Consider the following 22,700-nt stretch of genomic DNA (forward strand, 5'->3'; position numbering starts at 1 on the left):
AATCACCTTGCAGTTTTTTTTTCTTCTGTTCACCTGATTTACTATTTTTCTTCATATGATTGCCAAATGTGGAAGGAAAAACTTTTTCAGATCATTCTTAGATGTAGTGAGAAACCAGGGGCCAGGTACAAGGCCTTCCAGCATTGCAGGTTGCAGCTAGCAACTGATTAAGAATCCTACCAACCTATCAGTTCTCTGTTCATTTGATGCTTCCTTCAGTTCCTTCCTTCATCAAGTCTTTTTGATATTTATATGGAAACCTATGAATGCATCTGGAAGTCCATGTAAATAACATCCGTTGGTACTGCCTCTACTGATGCCTCCTATGCACAGACAATTCTTAAAAATAACTCATTTATATGAAGCTCTTTGAAGTGCTGTGAGGCTTGTTACGTACCCCGTAACTGGGTTGCCAAACCAGCAGAAATGGATCACTCAGTTGGATTCTGGAGTATTAGAACTAAGAAAGTTTTATTAAAGAAACAAGCAACACAGTAATCGAAAGGATAATAAGTGCAACAGTTCAGCGATGATAAACACACATGTGCACAGAATTAAGATAACAGCATCAATCAAGCTCTATCGTTGTCTAGGGGTAAATGACCAAATTTCAAAGTGACTCAAAGTTCAGTCCACTTTAGTAGTTCAGTTCGCAGTAATCGTTGCCATGGCGATGGACAACGTGGGGGGGAGAGAGAGAGAGAACAGGAACAACTGATCATTCAGACACGGCTTCACTCACAGACCGGCGATATGGCTCCCAAGCAGTTTTTTGGGCAGGTCCTTGGTGATGTCACCTGAGGTCACCGACTGTGACCCCTCCTCCAGATGCGGTCGATCCTCTGCAGTGAACCCGGCACCCAGGCAAGGGCGGACACACACCGGGTTCCCACTGATCGTACCTTTCCACCCTGGCCGTTGTCTGGTACTTCCCACCGACTCGTGAGAGGCGTACCGCTTCCAGGGTCTCGTTACCTCGGGTGGCGTGTGTCTGCTGTCTTAGCGAACCTGTCCCTTTTTATCCCCCTGCTGGGGTATCGCCTGTCCATCACTTCAACCAGTTCAAGGTTCAAAGGGGGGAGCCGCTCCAGACAGCTCTCTCTCCCCCGTCCCTTCATTACACATCTCCAGATGCTGTTTCATTGTGTCCCTTATCTCTCCTTCCCCTGAGGGCAGGTGGCAGACCACTTGCTGTTGTCACTGATGCTAACCCAGGCCAGCAAACATCTTAATTTTATGTGTATTCTCGTCACAGGCTTTAAAGTCACTATATAGATGCAAGGCATTTTGCTTTCCCCTTGAAGAATTCAACTTGCTTAGTTGGGCATGGCTTACAAACATTGTGCTTTCTTGGATCAGTTCATATTTGTCCAAATGTTTAATTAAATCATACCCAATGACTGCTTCTTATGACTCTCCCCTACATTTGGTATCAGACTAAGTCTGTCCTTTGTCTAGTTTATCACGCCCATCCTTTGTAAGTAATGGAAGGATATTGGGTCTTTAGCTACCCATTGTGGCAATCCCTGAGATGAAAGCCCTGTAGTTTGGAAGTTTGTCATTAAGGTATCAAATATTTGTTCATCTATTTCTTTAGGGCAAGAAACTTTAGGAACCTCTGCATTGCAGTATTAAGCCATCAATTGGAAAGGAAATAGTAATTGATGAAGGCATTAAGGGTGGATTTACTTTGAAAAGGGTGGGGACAATTTGTTGACAGTTGCACTTTTGACTAAAAGTAAGTGTTGCTGAAGGAGAGTAATTTGTTTACATTTCTGGCCAACATGCTGCCAAGAAAGTGTGTTGGCAAATCTTTGCTCTGGGATTGACTTAAATAACAAGAGGTGATCATGGATTCAGATTATTTATATTTATCACACGTACATTGAAACATGCTATGAATGTGTCATTATGTTAACCAACACACCCAAGAATGTGCTGGGGACAGCCTGTAAGCCAACACGGTATGCCCAAAATGTTCAACACAACAACAACAACGCAAGCAAGCCAACAACAGCAAAACAGGTTCTTTTCACAGCCTCCAACCCCAGGACAGAGCACCTCTAGGCCTCCAGTCCTTGGTCCCGGACTCTTTCAAATTCACAGGCCTCCAACCTCAAATCTTGGTCTGGACTGGTAGACTTGCAGAGTTTCCGAACTCCAGTCTCTGTCCCATATTCACCTTCTACCTCCGCACTACTGACTTTGGTCTTCGATTTTTCAGGCTTGCTACCTCTGGAGTCACTGAGCTCTGAACTTTGACCTTCAGCATGGAGCGTTAGGAGTTCAAGCTTGGAAATGGTAGACAAGGGAACGGTACAGAATACCTCCAGCCCAGAAACTATTTACTTCATTGCTACATGGTTATAAATATAAAAATGCCCATTTTCAATTCCTTTTGCATCACTTCAGAAACTTGGCCCAGCAATTCCTGATGTGACTTGGACTTGTGCAATTGGCACGAATTTAACATAATTGAATTTGACATATGTACAGTCATAAACACGAGAAATTCTACAGATGCTGGAAATCCAAAGCAACACACACAAAATGTTGGAAGAACTCAGCAGATCAGGCATCATCTATGGAAATGAATAAACAGTCAATCCTTCAGGCCAAGACCCTTTTTCTTTTGAAGCTTCACAGGGTAATTAGACCAAGTGATCACAGGAAAGACCATTACTGGCCTTACCTGAATCAACTAAGTCTTCATGACATGATGCTAGACCAGGACTATGTAAGTCCTATATTTAACTTGTATCCCTCAGCCCTCCATCATACTTCCCCACCCTCCACACGGGCTCATCTCGTCCCAGACATTTCATCGCATGTGGCCCCCAATCACCTCACCCATCACTCTCCCCTGGCCCCCCACTCTCCAACACAGAGCCCATTCTGGCATTGCTAGCAGAGCTGCTGTTCACTGCTTTAGTGAATGTGGTAGATTTCTCAAATTTCTGGTAATTGCCATCTCCCCCCTTTACACCATTCCCCATTCCCATTTCCCTCCCTCATCTTTTTCCTTACCTGCCCATCACCTCCCTCTGATGCTCCTCCTCCTTCCCTTTCTTCCATGGTCTTCTACTGTCTCCAATCAGATTCCCCCTCTGTCTCTGTCACCAATCAGCTTCCCAGCTCTTACTTTAGTTTTGCTCATTAAAGTTGTGGTTCTTCTGAAACTGATTGCCTTGAAGTTTGGGCACAAAGCACTGGAGGAACTCAGCTGGTCAGACAGCATCTGTGGAGGGAAATAAATAGTCTATGTCTTGGGTTGAGGCCCTTCATCAGGACTGGAAAGGAAGGGGTAGAAGCCAGAATAAGAAAGTGGAAGGAAGAGGAGGAGGAGGAGTATAAGTAGCAAGTGATAGGTGAGATCAAGTGAGGGGAATGTAGGAGGGTGGGGGATGGGGGATGATAAGACCATAAGATATAGGAGCAGAATTAGGCCATTTGACCCCTCGAGTCTGTTCCACCATTTCATCACAGCGGATCCATTTTTCCTGTCAGCCCCAATCTCATGCATTTTCCCCGTATCCCTGACCAAACAAGAATCTGTCAACCTCTGCCTTAAATATTGGCCTCCGCAGCTGCCTGTGGCAACAAATTTCACGGTTCACCACTTTCTGGTAAAGAAATCCATCCTCGTCTCTGTTCTAAAAGGACACCCCTCTAGTCTGTGGCTGTTTCCTCTAGTCTTAGAGTCACCCACCACAGGAAACATCCTCTCCATGTTCACTCTATCAAGACCTTTCACCATCCGATAGGTTTCAGTGATGTCACCCCTCATTCTTCTGAATTCCAGTGAATACAGGCCCAAAGCCATCAAACGCTCTTCATATGACAAGCTGTTCAAACCTGGAATCATTTTAATGAACCTCCTTTGGACCTTCCCCAGTTTCAACACATCCTTTCTATGATAAGGGGCCGAAAACTGCTCACAAGTGAGGCCTCACCAGTGCTTTATAAAAGTCTCAACATTACATCCTTGCTTTTATATTCTAGTCCTCTTGAAATAAATACTATTATCGCATTTGCCTTCCCCACCACAGTCTCAACCTGCAAATCAACCGTTAGCAAATCCTGCACAAGGACTCGCAAGTCCCTTTGTGCCTCATTTTGTTTTGTATTTTCTCTCCATTTAGAAAATAGTCAACCCTTTCATTTCTTCTACCAAAGTACATGACCATACACTTCCCTACACTGTATTCCATCTGCCACTTCTTTGCCCATTCTCCTAATTGGTCTAAATCCTTCTGCAGGCTCTCTACTTCTTCAAAACTACCAGCCCCTCCACCTATCTTTATATTGTCTGCAGACTTTGCAACAAAGCCATCAATTCCATCTTCCAAATCATTAACATATAACGTAAAAAGAATAGGTCCCAACACAGACCCCTGTCACCGGCAGCCAACCAAACAAGGCTCCCTTTATAAGCAAGGGAAAATTTGCAGATGCTGGAAATCCAAGCAATGCACACAAAAATGCTGGAAGAACTTTGCAGGCCAGGCATCATCTATGGGAAAAAAGTACATGTTTCGGGCCGAGACCCTTCAGCCGGACGGGAGAGAAAAATATGAGGTGTGGATTTAAAAGGTTGGAGAAGGGGAGAGAGAAAAACAAAGTGATAGGTGAAACTGGGAGGGGGAGGGATGAAGTAAAGAGCTGGGAAGTTGATTGGTGAAAGAGATACAGGGCTGGAGAAGGGGAGCCTGATAGGAGAGGATAGAAGGCCAAAGAGGAAATAAAAAGGGGGAGGAGCACCAGAGGGAGGGAATGGGCAGTCAAGGAGATGAGGTGAGAGAATGGTGAAGGAGCAGTGGGGGGTGGGTTGGTGGTGCATGACTGTAAGTTCAAGAAATTGATGTTCATGCCATCAGGCTGGATGCTACCCTGACGGAATATAAGGTGTTGCTTCTCCAAACTGAGTGAGGCCTCGTCGTGATGGTAGAGGAGGCCATGGATTGACATATTGGAATGGGAATGGGAAGTGGAATTAAAATGGGAGGCTTCTGCGAGATCCTGCTTCTTCTGGCATACAAAGCATAAGTGCTCAGTGAAGCAGTCTCCCAATCTGCGCTGGGTCACACCAATATACAGGAGGCTACACCAGGAGCACCAGACACTGTATGTGACCCCAACAGACTCACAGATGAAGTGTCGCCTCACCTGGAAGGACTGTTTGGGACCCTGAATAGTACTGAGGGAGGAGAAGTAGGGGCAGGTGTTGCACTTGTTCCACTTGCGAAGATTAGTGCCAGGAGGGAGATCAGAGGGGAGGGACGAATGGACAAGGGAGTCATCTAGGAAGCGATCCCTGCAGATAGCAGCAAGTGGACATGGGGGAGGGAAAGATGTGCTTAGTGGTGGGACCCCGTTGGAGATGGCAGAAGTTCTGGAGAATTATGTGCTGGTCGTGGAGGCTGGTGGGGTGGTAGGTGAGGACAAGAGGAACTCTATCCCTGGTAGGGTAGAGGTGACAGCAGACATGTGTGAAATGGAAGAGATGCTGTTGAGGGCAGCATCAATGGTGGAGGAAGTGAAGCCCCTTTCTTTGAAAAAGGAGGATACCTCCTTCGTTCTGGAATGAAAAGTCTAATCCTGAGAGCAGATGCAGCAGAGACTGGGGAATTGAGAGAAGGGAATGGTGTTTTTACAAGTAACAAGGTGGGAAGAGGTATAGACCAGGTAGCTATGAGAGTCCGTGGGTTTATGATAGACGTAGGTAGATATGTTGTGTCCAGAGATAGAGACAGTGAGATCGAGGAAGGGAGGGAGGTGTTGGAAATGGACCAGGTAAATTTGAGGGCAGGGTGGAAGTTGGAGGCAAAGTTATGTTCCAAGCCTACACTGGTGTCTGTCCTCCACTTTTCCTACGCTTTGCCGACGACTGTATTGGTGCTGATTCCTGCACCTATGCGTAGCTCACCAGCTTTGCCTCCAACTTCTAATAGGAGAGGGTAATGGAACAAAGGGATGGAGGCAAGGATCTTATCCTGTTTTCTCCCCCTCTTCCTTTCCAGTTTGGTTGGAAACGTTGACTGTTTATCCTGCCTAACCAGTTCCTCCAGCATTTTGTGTGTGTTGCATAAGATTTTCAACATCTGCAGAATCTCTTGTTCCTTGAATTTTGATTATATTCTGTTTAATTTATCAAATAGTGCTTATTCCCCTGTTCATTTAACTTCAATTTTGAATTCTGTCTGCAAAGCAGATTTTGTTCAGTATCAATAATGTGAAAAATAAATTAGTCCACTTTTTATTGGCCAATAGTCCTGAAAAAGCATTACATTCTTCATGATAAACTTCCTGGAAGAATTTCAACTGGATGAGCAGAAATGTTTTTTTCCCATGTCACAACGGAAATATGAAATATGAGTCTCCCACACCGCCCCTCCTGATCTCCATCAATCACCTGCCCCTCCCCACCAGATTCCCCAAGAATATGTGTGTCCAACCTCCTGAATGGGACTTGGTAAAAAATGTTGCTGATTCCACACAACATACTTGAGCACATAGTCTCAAATGACATTTTGGTCACATTTTAGAGGGAGTATTATAGTGCTATATTCTGGCTGAACAGTAAAGCTGAAGGTACTTCAGTAGGGATATACAAGATCCAGTAGAGCTTTATTGAGTGTTGTGAACCTGTTTAATATCCTGTCAAACATTCTTCCTTCAAACAACACCATCAGAAGTGGATTATCTGCTTTTTCATTCACCTGTTTGTTGTGAGACTCTTGTGAAATTGGCTGCCACTTAAATTTGCTTTAAGTTAAAGGCTGTACTTCCATAGTGATTGGGTCTAAATCTTGTGTATAAAAAGGCATGTAAACTTCATGTGAACATCTTGGGGCAGGATGAAAGCTATTTCCCCATTTCTTAGTTCTGTAGTTACCAGTGCCAGGGTAAAATATTATTCTGTTCACTGGGACCTCCAATGAAGATGAAAGCTCTGTATTCTAATCTGCATGTTGCTGATCTGCTCTTTATCCATTTTAATTAGTGCCATCAGTTTATTTGCTTTTCAGAGATTTATGACGCAGAACATTTATGTACGCTTCCTTGAGTAATCCTTGAGCCTCTTTCTTTTCATTTGTACACGATAGGCAAACCAACAATTCTACCTATTGACTCCTCACTGGAATAAACATCCAGGTGAATTGTGGCTGCCCTGGAGTTAGACTGAACCAGCCCACTCTTCACTGAAAACAGAGAGCAGAGGTGCTAAAGGAGAGTGGAGTGCTTGGACCATAGACTGACTGTATGCTGAAATGCCACAGAGAGATTTTGCCATGAAAATTCTTAAGAATAAGGGTATTTAAGAAACTCTAGATAGGCACATGGATGTTAGTAAAATAGAGGGATATATGGGAGGGGAAGGCAGATTGATTTTAGAGTAGATTAAAAGATAGGCACAAGAGTGTGGGCTGAAGGGCCTTAAACTGTGCTGTTATGTTCTAATAAAGCCCTGTAAGGGTTCATTGCCGAAACCAAAAGGAAACTACATTTTCACTGTTCATTTGACTCATTAATATGGTGGCTCTGTTGAAATTGATTACCCTGTGATTTTATTTATTAAATTTGATTACACTCTTTGATTACCTTATCAAATAAAACTTTTTTTTAAAAAACCCTGGCTTTCAAAAAATTATTATAACTTTGAATTCAGTCAGCAAGACAAGGCATGTTCTTTTGGTGTCATTAATGTGAAATATGAATGAATCCACTTGTTATTGGTCATTAGTTATGAAAAGGCTATGCATTCTTCATGATGAACAATCTGGTCCTATTGATTTGCCGGCTGCAGGAGTAATGATTCAAACTGTGAGGATACTCAGAGGGTGAATTATCCAATAAACAGTTAGAGCTTTAAGGGAATTAGGGCTTTAATTTTCATTGTTTTTGAAGTTGAAGGAAGGTCTCAGTTGACTTGGGTTGCCCAGTGACTGAACAGAGGCATGAAATTGCAGCTGCAACGTTTCCAAACTGAAACCTTGCACTTTGACCATTTCGCTCAACGTGCTTCCCTTTTATGATGTCAGCGTTACCCTTGAGTAACAAGATCAAAGATTTCAGCTTCTTGAGGAGGTTGGTACAGCAAAATTGCAAATACTGTAGTTTGTTTACTAGTAATCTCAAAGTATTTCATTGTGTAGAGGTAGCAAATTTTGTTGCTGAAGACCGTTTCTTTGTCTGAACTCCCTTGGTTTGAATTCTCAAGTTGTGCTACTTGTACTATAGAGAGAGACCAGTAACTGTCGTGATCACTTAAAAGGATACAATGACTGAAACCCACAATGTATCTGTGTGGAATGTGTTACGACAGCCCTGATTGTTGTAGACTGATGAAGCGATCATCAATTTTCCCACCAGCTTCTGTTTCTTGTCTCTTTTTATCTCAACTCGAAAGTTTATCTAAATTTATTACAGAGAAATCTTTGTCTCAAAAGTGTAGACTGCCTTGTTAATCCATTTGGAGGCTTCATTCTAAAGCCATTTATGATCTTGCATGTAGGTCGCTAGTATGTTGATTATTCTAATTTTACGAGCCTGCTCAGAAGTTTGTATTAAGTCATTGGATGATCTTGTACCCTAAGTCCATGTTTTTCTTGTTTAAAAAAAGGTGTGTCAGTTTGACATCCTGAATAAAAATTGGAGATACAGAATACATTTTGTTGTGAACTGGGTCATTTTGGTACAGGCCACATCCTATTGACCCTTTGGGCAAAAGGACCAAATAGGAGGATTCAATGAACTTTCGTTCTTTCAGGTGAAAATGTTAATTGTGTTTCCTCAATCCCCATTAGCTAAGTTAATTTGCTTTTGATCCTTGGGGACAGACTGCTTTAATGTTTGGGAGTGAGGGTTTTGCTGTTTAACCCCTTAAGTGCCTGATATTTTTATTAGTTTATAAATCTAATGTAATTTGTTGCTTTTTCACATCTTTTTACCTTGATGGAAAGCAACCCAGAGTAAATAATTTCGTAGAATCAGAAAATTGCTAAAGGATATAGGAGGCCTTTCAGCCCATCATGTCTTTGTCAGTTCTCCAGCAGAGCCACACTTGATTCATACCCAATCCCCTTCTCCGTAGTTTTATAAATTTTCCTGGCTGTATATTTACTAATTCCCTCTTGAATCTGCAATTGAGCCTGTTCCTTGGTACATCTATAGACAAAGTATGGCATGTTCAGGGGCGACGCAGTACCGTAGTGGTGAGTACACCGTTTTATGGCGCTAGTGACCCAAGTTCAATTCCCGCTGCTGCCTAGAAGGAGTTTGTTCGTTCTCTCTGTGACCTGGTGGGTTTCCTCCAGGTACTCCGGTTTCTTCCCACAGTCCAAAGACGTACCAGTTGGTAGTTAAATGGTCATTGTGAATTGTTCTGTGATTAGGCTAAGCTTGCTGGGTGGTGAGGCTCGAAGGGCCAGAGGGGTTTATTCTGCACTGTATCTCAATAAATAAATATTACAACTGCTGATTGTGTAAGAAAATTCTTCCTCTTGTCTCTCATATTTTTCTTAGCATTATTTTGTACTTGTGACCTCTTCCTTGATCCATCCTGGCTATATATTTATTATTCCCTCTTGAATCTGCAATAGAGCCTGTTCCTCATGACGTCTGCATGTAATATTTACATATTCCAACTGCAGATTATGTAAGAAAGTTCTTTCTCTTGTCTTGTTTTTTTGTTTTTCTTACCTTTATTTTGTACCTGTGGTGTCTATTCCTTGGTCCTTCCAACAACAGGGTCAGTGCCCCACCAACCACTCTGTCCAATCATTTTATCATTTTATAAACTTCTGTCACCTTCCCTTCTCCAAGGAAAACAGTGCCTGCCTCTTCAATCTTATCTGTTTAACTGGACTTCCTCATCCTGTGAACAATCCCCTGGACCCTCTCCAAAGCTTCCACGTCTTTTCAGTAATGAGGCAACCAGAACTTAACACAGTATTCCAGCCAAGGCCAGACCAATGTGATACGTATCCAGGGGACAAGAACTATAATGGAGTGAATATGATTGAATGTTTTTATGGAGTCATGTTAGTAATGGTACACACTGGGCAATTACATGACTCAGTAAAAACATTTAATCATACTACTCCATTGCAGGTCTTGCTCTGTGTATGCGTAACATAATGTTTCACAAAAGTTCACCATGACGTCCCTGTTTTCTTACCCTATGCTTCTGCTAATAACATCTTGAATTGTCTGTGCCCTATTAAGCACATTCCCAACCTGCGACTCCAGCTCTGTCTCATCCTGTATCCGTTTAGAAGAGTTTCCTTTATTCCACGTGACTTCTCTTCATTCCTCCCACTAATATTCTCTGCACTAAACTGCGTTTGCCATGTGTCTTCTAATTGTACCAGTCTGATTATATTCCAGTGCAATTTATCACTATCCTCTTTGCAATTCATAGGACCAAGTTTTGTGTTGATTGCAACTTAGAAATTGCAGCTTACACCACTGTTTAATTGCAGCTTCTATCGTATAGCTGGTATGACTGAAATTAAGTGAATTGCATCTATAGAAGTATTTCTCCGTACTGGATAGAGAGGAGCAAACTTTAAGCAGTGTCAGAGTTCTGTGCTATAGGGAAATGTGGTATTTCCAATTCCATCATTTGAAGATGCATTGGTAAGTGCCTGCATTAGCTCTCTACCAAAGCAATACTTATTCTTAATATACACTCAGACCATAGTTATCTCCTACACCTTCTATACCTCCTGTACCTAATAAAGTGGTCACTGGGTGTATGTTTGTTGTCTTCTGTTGTTGTAGCCCATCCACTTCAAGGTTCAATATATTGTGTGCTCAAAGATGCTCTTCTGCATGCCACTGTTGAAATGTGTGGTTATTTGGTTAACCGAATGTTTGACAGTACAGGCAACTCGGGTTCAATTCCTACCACTGCCTGTAAGGAGTTTGTCCATTCTCCCTGTGACTGCATGGATTTCCTCCGTGTGCTCCGGTTTCCTCCCACAATCCAAAGACATACCGGTTAGTAATATTAATTGGTCATTATAAAATTGTCCCGTGATCAGGCTAGGATTAGATTGGGGGTTGCTGGGTGACGCCGCTTGAAAGGGCGGAAGGACCTATTCCTGCGTTGCATGTCAATAAATAAAATATATAAATGATTGGCTGATTTGATATTTGCATTAAAGAGCAGGTGTACAGGTGTGCCTATAAAGTGTCTGCTGAGTGTACCTTCCAAGAAGACAAATGCCTAAGTTGTTGTGGCAATTTTGGTTTTCAACCATTAATCCATCTTTGTTAGAGCTGGTTATAATGTCTGCAGCAGACAGTGACTACTGTGATTGGCTCTGCACACTCTGCTTGCAGAACTTAATGTTGTCTTTAGTGGTTTCACCCCGTCAGCTAATGATGTCATTAAACAAGCATGGAATTTGGCCGGCTATCCTGTTGCCGTTCAGTAAATCGCATCTACTTGGGATGGGGGAGTGTCATATGCCTTGGAACATCAGAGAGATCTGGCTTGGATCAAACAGCCCTGAATCATAATAAATGACCACACAAGGTTTTGGCAGAGAAGCAGATCTTTCCCTATAGGCTCCTGACAGTGCTGGAAATGTACAACTTAAGCTGCCGTTTACTTTTGATTTGTGAAGCTGTTAAAGCAGCCGTTAGTCTAACCATATGACTGCAAACTGAAACTGTGAAGCAGTGTGCAACTCTCACTACATACAGCAAATATTCTATATCCATCGTCTCGGTTCATAAAGAACAGAGCCAAGAATAAAGCAGTGGAGGGATTGTTACCTTAGAAATTCCATGTTTATAGGTGCTACTTGCTGCCAATGGTGCCCAGAAGAAATTTCATTCAATTATGATATTTTTCAAGTAAGTAAATTGCTTGTATTAATACTCAATGTGGCAGTAGGTGTTTGATTTATGAAGCATATAATTCAGTAATTATAACCAGATTATGCCCTAATATTAGTAATTTATTTTCAATGTTTAGGTAATTGTTCAGTGTAACTTATGTCGCCAGGATTGGCTTGTTTCACTGCCTCTGAAATTGTATTCACAGGAAGTAAGTGCACTGACTTTTGCGAGTGTGTGTATTGTATTTACATAGCAGTAGCATTCAATACTAACAAGGAAATACATACAAATTGCTGGAGGGACACTGCAGGCCAGGCAGCATCTATGGAAAAGAGTAAACAGCCAACGTTTCGGGCTGAGAACCTTCATCAGGGCTGGAAAAAAGGGTTTAGAAGTCAGAGGGAGGACGTGGGTGGAAGAGAGGAAGAAGTACAAGGTAGTGGGTGATAGAGGAAACTGGGAGAGACATGAGGGGTGAAGTATAGAGCTGGGAAGTCGATTGGTGAAACAGATAAAGGGCTAGGGAAGGGGGAATCTGATAGAAGAGGACAGAAGGCCATGGAAGAAAGGGAAGAGGGAGGAGCATAAGAGGGAGGTGATGGGCAGGTAAGGGGATAAGGTGAGTGAGGGGATTGGGAATGGTGGCGGGTGGGGCTTGGTCAATTACCAGAAGTTCGAGAAATTGACGTTCATGCCATTAGGTTGGAGGCTACCCAGACAGATTATAAAATGTTGCTCCTCCAACCTGAATGTGGCCGCATCATGGCAGCAGAGGAGGCCATAGACTGACATGTCAGAATGGGAATGGGAAGTAGAATTGAAATGGGTGGCTTTTTCTGGCAGTCAGAGCATAGGTGCTCCGCGAAGCACTGACAAGGATATGGTTCATCATGGCGCTTTGTTGCAGCATTTTGAGTTAATCAGTAGTTGAACAACAAGCAGCAGCTTGATGGCCCTTCAATTTCTGGTGCCTTACCTCGACAGGTGGGGAATTCCAGTCCGTTGTACATGCTTTGTAATTCACTATTATTTTACCATAAATGTTTGCAATGGGCGACATTGGCAATCATAGAGTCATAGAGCAATACAGCACAGAAATAGGTCCTTTGGCCCATCTAGTTCATGTTGAATTACTATTCTGCCTAATCCATTGACTTGCACCTGCACCATAGGCCCCCATCACCCTCCCAACCACATACCTGTCCAAACCTCTCTTAAACGTTGCTGTCGAACCTGCGTTCACTGCTTTTGCTGGCAGCCTGTTCCACACTCATGGCACCCTCTGAATGAAGAAATCCCCCACATGTTCCCCTTTTAAATAATAAATCTTTCACGATTAACCGATAACCTCTAGTTCTAGTCTCACCCAACCTCAGTGGAAAAAGTCTGCTTGCAATTATCCTATCTACAGACATCCCACCCTACAAAAACTCATTTCAGGGAGGTAGCACCATCAATTTGCGGGAGACTTCCGGGAGAGGTGGGATGTTTGCAATAGAATAGCTCCTTAGCAGCCGGCCAGCTAGTTTAAATAACGTTAGCTATGCTAATGAATGAATAACACCTGTTAAACTCACCTCAACATGTCTTTCACATTTTCACCCACCGTGGGCAATGGAAAAGTCACTGTTGCAAACAGTGCAGCGAGCAACACGGTCATTATTTTTGACCCCTATTAGGCAGGGGTACACTTTAGTGTAGTCTGGGGTGACGTACGTTTTATATTTTCTTTTTTTGGAACACTCTGCCACTCTGACTTTTTTTTGGAACTCTCTTGCTCGTGCTCTCTCTCGATCGCGCGCGCTCTCTGTCTCGCTTGTGGTCGCTCTCACTCGCGCTCCCTTTCTCGCTCTTGCGCTCGCTCTCAAAAAAAAATCAATTTCCGGGACATTGTATATAATTTGCGGGCATCAGGGAGCCACTATTAATTTGCGGGAGACTCCCAGACCTTCCGGGAGAGGTGGAATGTCTGTACCTATATCCCTCACAATTTTGTATATGCTCAGAGGTTCCCAACCTTTTTATGTCATGTACCCCTACCATTAACCAAGGGGTCTATGGACGCCAAGTTGGAAATCCTTGGTATACCTCCATCAAATCCTGCCTCTTTCTCCTACAATGTCCTGATCTACATGCTCTTTAATTATTTTATTTTGCCATAAGGGTTCTCAATGGGCGACATTAATAATCATTGTTACTCTCAGAGTAACACTACTCCAAATTAACTTAGGAAATTGAAAATAATTGTGTAATTAACTGTAAAAATGTTGAACATAGAACAGTTAAACACAGTACAGGCCTTTCAGCCCACGGTATTGTGCTGACCTTTAAACCTACTCCAAGATCAATCTAATCCTTCCCTCCCACATAGCTCTCCATTTTTCTTCAATCAAAATGCTATCTAAGAGTCTATCTAAGTGTTAAAAAAAACTTCCTCTGATATCCCCTCTATGTGTTCCACATAAAAGATATGGCCCCCTTTTATTAGCCATATCCACTCTGAGAAAAGGTGTCTGGCTGTCCATTCAGTTTAAACTTCGTATCATCTTGTGCACCTCTATCAAGTCACCTCTCATCCTCCTTCGCCCCAAAGAGTAAAAAACACAAGCTCACTTAACTTATCCTCATAAGATATGCTTTCTAATCCAGGCATCATCCTGGTAAATTTCCTCTTCATTTCTTCCATGTAAAGCTGTCCAATAACGAGGTGAACAGAACCTAACACAGTACTGTAGATAAAAACTGCTGGCGAACGCCACAGGCCAGGCAGGCAGGCCTGCTGCATTCACCAGCAATTTTTATGTGTGTTGCTTGAAATTCCAGCATCTGCAGATTTCCTCGTGTTTGCAAAAATACTGTAGATCACTATTTTCCTCTCCCCTTGCTTGCAGTTCCATAAGACTACTTCTGACTTGAAGAAAATATTTTCACAACAATCAGCATATAGTTCTAATATATTGGCAGCATTGGCAGGCTCTCAGTGCCATAATCAAAAGAGAGCTCCCTTCCTAAAGCATCTCTTGATATGCTGCAGCACTCCATTGGCACTGAGGTAGAGTATTTCTGAAAACATAGACGTTGCTCTCATGTTGGAAGCAAGCAGTATAGACACGGGTCCGGAACAGACCCGTTGAGCGAGAATGGCAAATTCCCTTCCCTGAAGAGCGTTAGTGAACCAGACATTATTTTTAAACAAATGGTGTGGTTTCTTGCTCAGTGACATAGAGGTGAGCTTTTTATTGAGATTTTGGATTTATTTAATCACATAAGTTTAAATTTTGCAGCTGCCTCTGTTGTACTTTGGTGTATCCTGAAGGCAGGAATGATCCATTGTGATTCCCTTTGCTATTCCCCTCCCCCTCACCTTATTCCTCACTCTTCTGGTTAATTTCTAATTGGGTATGGCTGTACTGTTGAATACCTTGCATGGATGTCTCCAGCCCTCAGTTAGGACTCCTGTCATTGAGGCATGTCTCAAAAGACCATAAAGCTGATGAATAGAATTAGGCCATTTGGCCCATTGAGTCTTTACACCATTGCATCATTCGCTCTCAACCCCGTTCTCCCACCTTCTCCTTGTAACCTTTGATGCCCTTACTAATCAAGAACCAATCAACCTCAGTTTTAAGTTTGCTCCACAGCTGTCTGTGGCAATGAATTCCCCAGATTCACCACCCTCTGGCTAAAGAAATTCCTCCTCATCTCTGTTCTATCCTTATCAATTTGCATTTATAAACTGTCATATTTGATCATTCTGACTACTTTATGAATAAACTCAATGAAAAGCGTCTTGCAATAATTCTCCATTCACCCTTACAAACCTGGTCAGCTTGTTTTGTTGTGTGATTCTATAATTTAAAGACCAATAAAGGATGTAATTTTGAAAAAAAGTTCTCAGTTTAGAAAGAAATATAAAGTGTCACATCAATATGCAAGACTGTTGGTCCAAGGGATGACAAACAGAGAACATCAGCTCAGTATGTTGAATCCAGCCTTATATGGAAGGAGGCTGAAGGATCAAATGACCTGTTTCATTCATGATTTTTCTGTTCCAGTTCCAGAACCAGCAGACAACACATCTCAGCAGCCAGGAATGAATGAGAATGTACAGTCTTCTGCAAACAGCAGTGCCAGCAGTAACAGTGGAGGCTCCTCAGCCATTCCCCAGCCCAACTCTGCCAAGCCCTGGCGCAGCAAATCACTCAATGCCAAGCACACTGCCACGTCTTCCATGTTATCTGTGAAGCAGCCCCAGCAGGAGCCTCCTAAGCCTCCAGTTGAGCCCACTGCCAAGAACAATGCCAATAACCAGAAGTCCATGCTGGAGAAACTGAAGTTGTTCAACAGTAAAGGTGGCTCCAAGGCTGGTGGAGCCAGCCTGGAGAACTCAGGGCCTCGCGACGGCAGCTGCGAGCGACAGGAACTCACTTCTAATTGTATGGACCTCGGTGACGTAGACGGGCCGGCCAAAGGCGTCAGCGGTGCCGCGCCTTCCTCGAACAGCCCAAAAATTGCACTAAAAGGCATCGCACAAAGGACCATCAGTCGTGCACTGAGCAATAAGAAGAGCTCGCCCAAGGGCAGTGAAAAAGAGAAAGAAAAGCAGAAAGAGAAGGAGAAAGACAAAGCAAAGGAGGTCTCCAAAAGAGCGTCTGTGTCAGAAAAGATTGAAGCAGACAAGGAGACCAAAGAGGAGCCGCAGGTTGCTGCTTCTGAAATGCCAAAAAAGTCCTCCAAGATCTCAAGCTTTATCCCAAAAGGAGGGAAACTGAGTGGAGCCAAGAAAGATCTGGCCACACCTCAGCAGAGCGGTATACCAAAACCAGGGCTGAAAACACCCACAGGGAAATCTACAAGTGCCCAAGCTCCTGCAAAGGATGGCGAGAGAGGGCGAAGTGGAAAGCCGGGCGTTGGAGTCGCACTGCAGAAAGCGCAGTTGGACAGCAAGAATTCCAGTTCCAGTAGCTTAGCCTCCTCGGAAGGAAAGGGGGCTGGGGGGACACCCCCTGTTAACAGTAACAATGTTCAGGCTGCCACCACAGTGAGCACAACCCAAACGACGGGAAGTAACACAGTCAGTGTACAGCTACCTCACCCACAGCAGCAATACAGCCACCCCAACACTGCCACCGTTGCTCCCTTCATGTACAGGTATGTCTCATGGAATATTGCAAGGTGGGAATTATTCCTTGTGTCACTTAAGGTGTCGTAACCTATTGAGTAAGTTTTTGAGAGTAGAAATTGACAAATTTGAATTTGACAGAAACTTCAGAATCGCTGAAATACAAACTTTTGTCAGATGTTAGCCCCCTGGTAAATACATGTTATGATTCTGGCCCACACTGAGTCATAGCTTCAGCACCAAGATTCATTCCCGATCTCTGATGGTACCTATGCAGAGATCCACCCACAAAATGTTTGAGGAACATAGCAGCATCAATCCTGAGGAATAAAAATGCATGTAGAGCTTTCTTGTTCTCACTGAGACCACCTGAGTTTCCTCCAGGTTCTCCCATTTCTTGCCACATGCCAAAGACATATGGTTTGATAAGTTAATGGGTTACCTGTAAATTGTCCCAAGTGTGAGAGTGGTAGAACCTGAGGTGGATCCTGGAGAGGAGAAAATTGAGTTAGTGTTGATGGGTGCTTCATGGTAACTGGGTCTCAGTGGGCGAACAGGTCAACAGACATAGTGTCAAGCGAATAGAAGTCCAAAGAGGCTCATGGGGGTACGTGCATCATCATTTTGGTGTGTGGATGCATCTCCTCATCCGTGTGGTTTCTAGGAAGATTGCAATCACTATACAACTTGGGCAAAGGAGGAAGTGATGCTGGCTCTGAAGCCAAAAACGCTGATGGACTTTTAGCCTGCAGTGTGACTGAATGTGCCAAACAACACGGTGAATGCATGTGTGAATGGGAGTGGTAGGTGACAGAGTAGTTGGAGGCCTGACCTCGTATTGTGATGCTGGTCTTGATTTTGCAACCATGTGGAAATTCTCCAGTATGGGGAGGCCAAGCCAACAGGATAGAAGCCTGAACCCACTCAGTTAAATGAAAATCAACTTCCCAATTCCATTGTTTACTTCCAAAAAAATAGTTTCTTCAAGTTCAGCTTCAGTTCAACATTAAAACAAACATTTCATTCAATTTATGGGATCAGAAATAAGATAAAATGGCAGTAAATAGTTCTTAAATTGTTTATAGGGTTAGCTAAAGAGAAGGAAGAATGTATTACTAAAAATTCCTGGACGAAATTCGTTTTGGTGCAGAATTAATGATACGGAGGTCATGCTCTGTTTAAGTCCTGAAGTTGCATTTTTTGCACAATTTGAAAATTGTTTATTTAATCCATACTTACTGCCTATTATGCTGCTGGCGTTCAAGGCAGCAATGAAGGTCCTCCATCTCTGATGGTGTTCAGGTCTTCCTTCATCATATCAGTAGCTTCCTCTTGGTTTTCACTACTGCTCGTCATTCAAGTCCGGACTGGAGAGTCAGGAATACCATACAATTAGAGTTGTTAGCCTTGAGCTGAACCCACGAACCCAGAGATTTGGTGGACCACTCTTAGTCCGGCCTTTACCCTTTGAACTGTTTGACATGACTGACTCTACCAAGAGCCAAAGCATAAGGCCCTGATTCGAACCAACTTAGCTCTCCGTGTCACTGAGGCACACAAGCCTCCAATCCACGACACGGTTGTGGTTCTCTTGGAGGTTACTTACCATATGACATAAAATATATAGTTAGACAGGAACTTCTTTTCTCACCCAATAAGGACATAGTTATAGAATGCTTCAACACAGAAACAGGCTGTTCAGCCCATCTTGTCCATGCAGAACTATTATTTTGCCGAGCCCCATCAACTTGCACCTGGACCATAGCCCTCCATACCCCTTCTATCCATGTATTTATTCCAGCTTCTGTTAGATGTTGCGATAGAATCCACACACACAAATTCCACTGACAGCTCATTCCACACTCACACAACTCTGAGTTAAGAAGTTCCCCCTCATTTTCCCAAACAGAGGGAGGGATCATCTTGATATCAGTTTTCCTGGAGGGTCAAATAAACTCATGAACTTTCCACAAGGTGATTACAGCCATTGCCGCATTTATTTACAGTATTCCTAGCCGAATTTATAAAATGCTTAATGCCCCCTGGATAGAGTAACTTGGTGGGCTTTTGCAGAGGGCAGTTGAAAGACTTTTGCACGTGTCTCCATTTTCCTGGATATGTGCAGCACCAATTACTCTCAAGAAGCTCAGAACCATCCAAGACAGAGGAGTTTGCTTGATTCACACCATGCCAACCATCCTAGAGATACATTCCATTCATCACTGCTGCACAGAGTTGCAGCGTGTTGTCGACAAGTATACTGCAGCCACTCACCCCAACTGATCCATGAGCATTTTCCTAATTCATCCTTAATGCCAAAAAGGACGAGGGCCCACCACCACCTGCATGCTCCCCTTCAAGTTGGTGACAAGGGAATCTATCACTTGTTCTGCATCATTGTTGGGACTGTACCCTAGAACTCTCTGCACAACATCATGTGACAGTAGTGCAGAAGGCTTCATGAAAGCTTGTCATAACCTTCTCAAGAACAATTCGTCATGGACAATAACAACTGCCTTTTCCCACAATGCCCAGGTTCTGGAAATTAATTTAATAAAGAAGTAACCACGTATGGACCAAACCATATAACAATTACAGCACGGAAACAGGCCATCTCGGCCCTTCTAGTCTGTGCCGAACGCTTACTCTCACCTAGTCCCATCTACCTGCACTCAGCCCATAACCCTCCATTTCTTTCCTGTCCATATACCTATCCGATTTTTTTTAAATGACAAAATCGAACCTGCCTCTACCACTTCCACTGGGCTCGGATGGCAGACTTTTTTTTTCTGAAGGGCAAAATAGACCAAATGGGTTTTTACAACAAAAAATATCTATTTGCTTATTTCAGTTCACTCTGGTAATGAAGAAGCTACAAAATAGAACGTAGAACAGCCTGACACCGACCCTTTGGCCCATGATGTTGTGCCAGCCTTATAATCTACTCTAAGATCAATCTAACCCTACACTGCTGCACAGCCCTCCAGTTTTCTATCATCCATGTGCCTATCTAAGAGTTTCCAAAATGTCCCTTAATGTGCCTACCGCCATCCATAGTAGGGCGTTCCATGCACCCACCATTCTCCGTGTTTAAAAAAAAACAACTTACTTCTCACTCCCCACCCACCAAACTTTCCCCCAGTAAAATTATGCCCCCTTGTATGAGACATTTCTGCCCTGGGAAAAAGTCTCCTGCTATCCACTCGACCTATGCCTCTCATCATCTTGTACACATTTATCAAGTCACCTCTGATCCTGCTTAGCTCCAAAGAGAAAAGCCCTTGCTTGCCAAACCTATCCTTATAAGACGTACTCTCTAATCTCCAGGCTGCATCCTGATCAATCTTTTCTGCACCCTCTCTAAAGTTTTCACATCCTTCCTATAAAGAGACAATCAGAATTGAACACGATATTCCAAATTAGCACACACAAAATGCTGGAGGAACTCAACAGGTCAGGCAGCATCTATGGAAACGAATAAAAAGTTGACTTTTCAGGCTGAGATCCTGTCCAGCACCTGCAGACTTACTTGTGTTTATGATATCCCATGTGTAGTCTAATCAGTGTTTTATAGAGCTGTAACATTACCTTGTGGCTCTTGAACTCAGTCCCCCAGCTAATGAAGACCAACACACAATACACTTTCCTAAGAACCCTATCAACTAACTTTTCATGCCAGATCTATTTCTTTGATTATTTATGTTTGGATTCCCCAGTTATCAATAATTAAATGTGTCCATGGTGGGTTCAAACTTCAACATCAAACTCTGATTATCTAGGCCTCCCTAAGCTGGTCCGGTAACATGAACATTGTCAGTCTGAGGGAACACCACCAATAAGAATTTCAAAGTCCATTGGTTAGCTGCCCACTCTTTGTCAAGCATAATGCATATGTCCATTCAAGGACCCTTTCTCCAATTACCAGTTCCAGAGACAGCATGATCTCCATCAGAATCTCGGAAACTACTTTCGGTTTAGTAACCTTGGGTAGAGAGGATCAAATTTGAAAAAGAAACAAGCCACTCATCAATTCCTTCAGTGACAAAGGGTTCAAAAGAACCTGCCTGCTGTATCTCGAATCTGCTGTAGCCTGAATGGTGAAGGTGCTCTCACAGTGTTGTTGAGTAGGGAGTTCCCGAATTTAGACCCAGAATGATGAAGGAGCAACAATGTATTCCTATATCTGGATGTTGTGTGAGGTGGAGGGCATCTTCATGGTGGTGGGCTTCCATTAGCCTACTGACTTTGTCCTTCCACAGGTGATAGGAGTCAGTGTTTGAGGAGGTGCTCTCAGAGAATAAAGCTGTCAAGAAAATATCCAAAGTACCATAATTTACCTTGCCTGGAAACCTCTTTGTACTGCGACGTGAGCACTTCAAATAACACTCTTCCTCTCCCAAGTCACTTTGCCAAGACTGCGTGCTGCTCCGATTGTTGCTCTGTTCTCACACAGTGAGTAACCTGTTTGGAGTGGCTCCCAGTCCTCTCTGCAGCTGGCTCTCCTGACCTCATTATTTTCCTTTCTACTGGCAAAGACAGATAAAGAGACTCTACATGGGAAGGACAAAAAAGAAGCAGTCAGGAAAGCATAGAGCAATAGCGGGTCAAGTGCAGAGGGAGGTTTGGTAAGAGTCCATTCACAATTATCATTCCCTTCCACATACACAGAAGATATGAAATGGTTATAAAAGAGGCCGCAGAAAGGTAAAGGGAAAAGCAACTGGAATAGAAACATAATCAACTTAGGTTAGCATAGCTGGTGTATTGGGTATTATTTTCAAGTTGCATTGTTTTGACTTTTCTGCCTTTGAACTATAAAATCTATTCTCTCCATAAAGTGAAATGATATGAATTGTACTGTGCCGTCTGACTTTGCGTGCTAGCAACAGATTTACCTATGGTTCAGTGCATTCTCCTGTTCCTGTACGATTACTTCATGAGGGACCAATCAATTATGCAGACAGTCCGCTCTTCACTCCATAAAAGCAGGTTTATGTTTGCCGTGCCTTGTTTTTTAGGTCACAGACAGACAATGAAGGAAATGTAATGACTGAATCTGGTACAGGGGGAGTGAACATGGATACCGTTCTGTACAGCAAAAATGGACAAACCTGCATCGAAGATCTGCCTGGTGAGTAAATCCAGCTTTTCACATTAACCAGAGATTCAGTGTTAAATGTAAGCCCAGGAAGCTTCTGAACTTGCAGTTTTATCTTAGAATCTTTGCAGTATTATGCAATCACGCATCCACTGTCATAACCAATAACTTGGAGATTTTGATTCATACATTTGAAAAAAAACTGATGTATAGGAGGCTTGAAGCTGATAGTTTATCCTTTTGGTTGACTGTTATCATAAGTACTTTGCAGTTTCTCAGAGTCTCCATCGAATAAGACCTGTATAAGCAGTGGAGATGCTCTGTTCACCCTTCCTGCACTGATTGTGTTAAGTGAAGGAATTTAAGCTTGAGTTGACAAGTTTCTCAATTTTTGTTTGACTGAATCAAGTGTATTTTACGTCATAAACCCAGTCCTTAGAAAATTTTTTGATACTGTACTTTTGTCTTTTTTTTGACTTCATTTGCGATTTCTGCTGTTCCATACTAATTTGAAAAGGAAACCCCTTTCCTGTTTCTTAAAGCTGTTCTCATTTGCAGTTGTCATTTTGAGATTGGAAATGGAGTTGTTGGGTGAGTAACATTATTTAGAAACATAGAAAACCTACA

At 43.0% G+C, this 22,700-nt stretch overlaps 1 protein-coding gene across 12 annotated transcripts in view; it reads left to right on the plus strand.

Moving 5' to 3' along the window:
• nav2a (neuron navigator 2a) overlaps nucleotides 1–22,700 on the plus strand; it is a 1,052,051-nt gene that overhangs the window by 743,007 nt on the left and 286,344 nt on the right. For all 12 annotated transcript variants that reach the window (XM_063061719.1, XM_063061711.1, XM_063061712.1 and 9 more), the window contains 2 exons: nucleotides 15,909–17,004; nucleotides 21,994–22,106. In XM_063061719.1, the coding sequence (XP_062917789.1) occupies nucleotides 15,909–17,004; nucleotides 21,994–22,106 (1,209 nt within the window). The remainder of the gene's footprint in view (nucleotides 1–15,908; nucleotides 17,005–21,993; nucleotides 22,107–22,700) is intronic.

The sequence above is a fragment of the Mobula hypostoma genome, chromosome 11 (genome assembly GCF_963921235.1).
Source record: "Mobula hypostoma chromosome 11, sMobHyp1.1, whole genome shotgun sequence".
NCBI lineage: Eukaryota > Metazoa > Chordata > Chondrichthyes > Myliobatiformes > Myliobatidae > Mobula > Mobula hypostoma.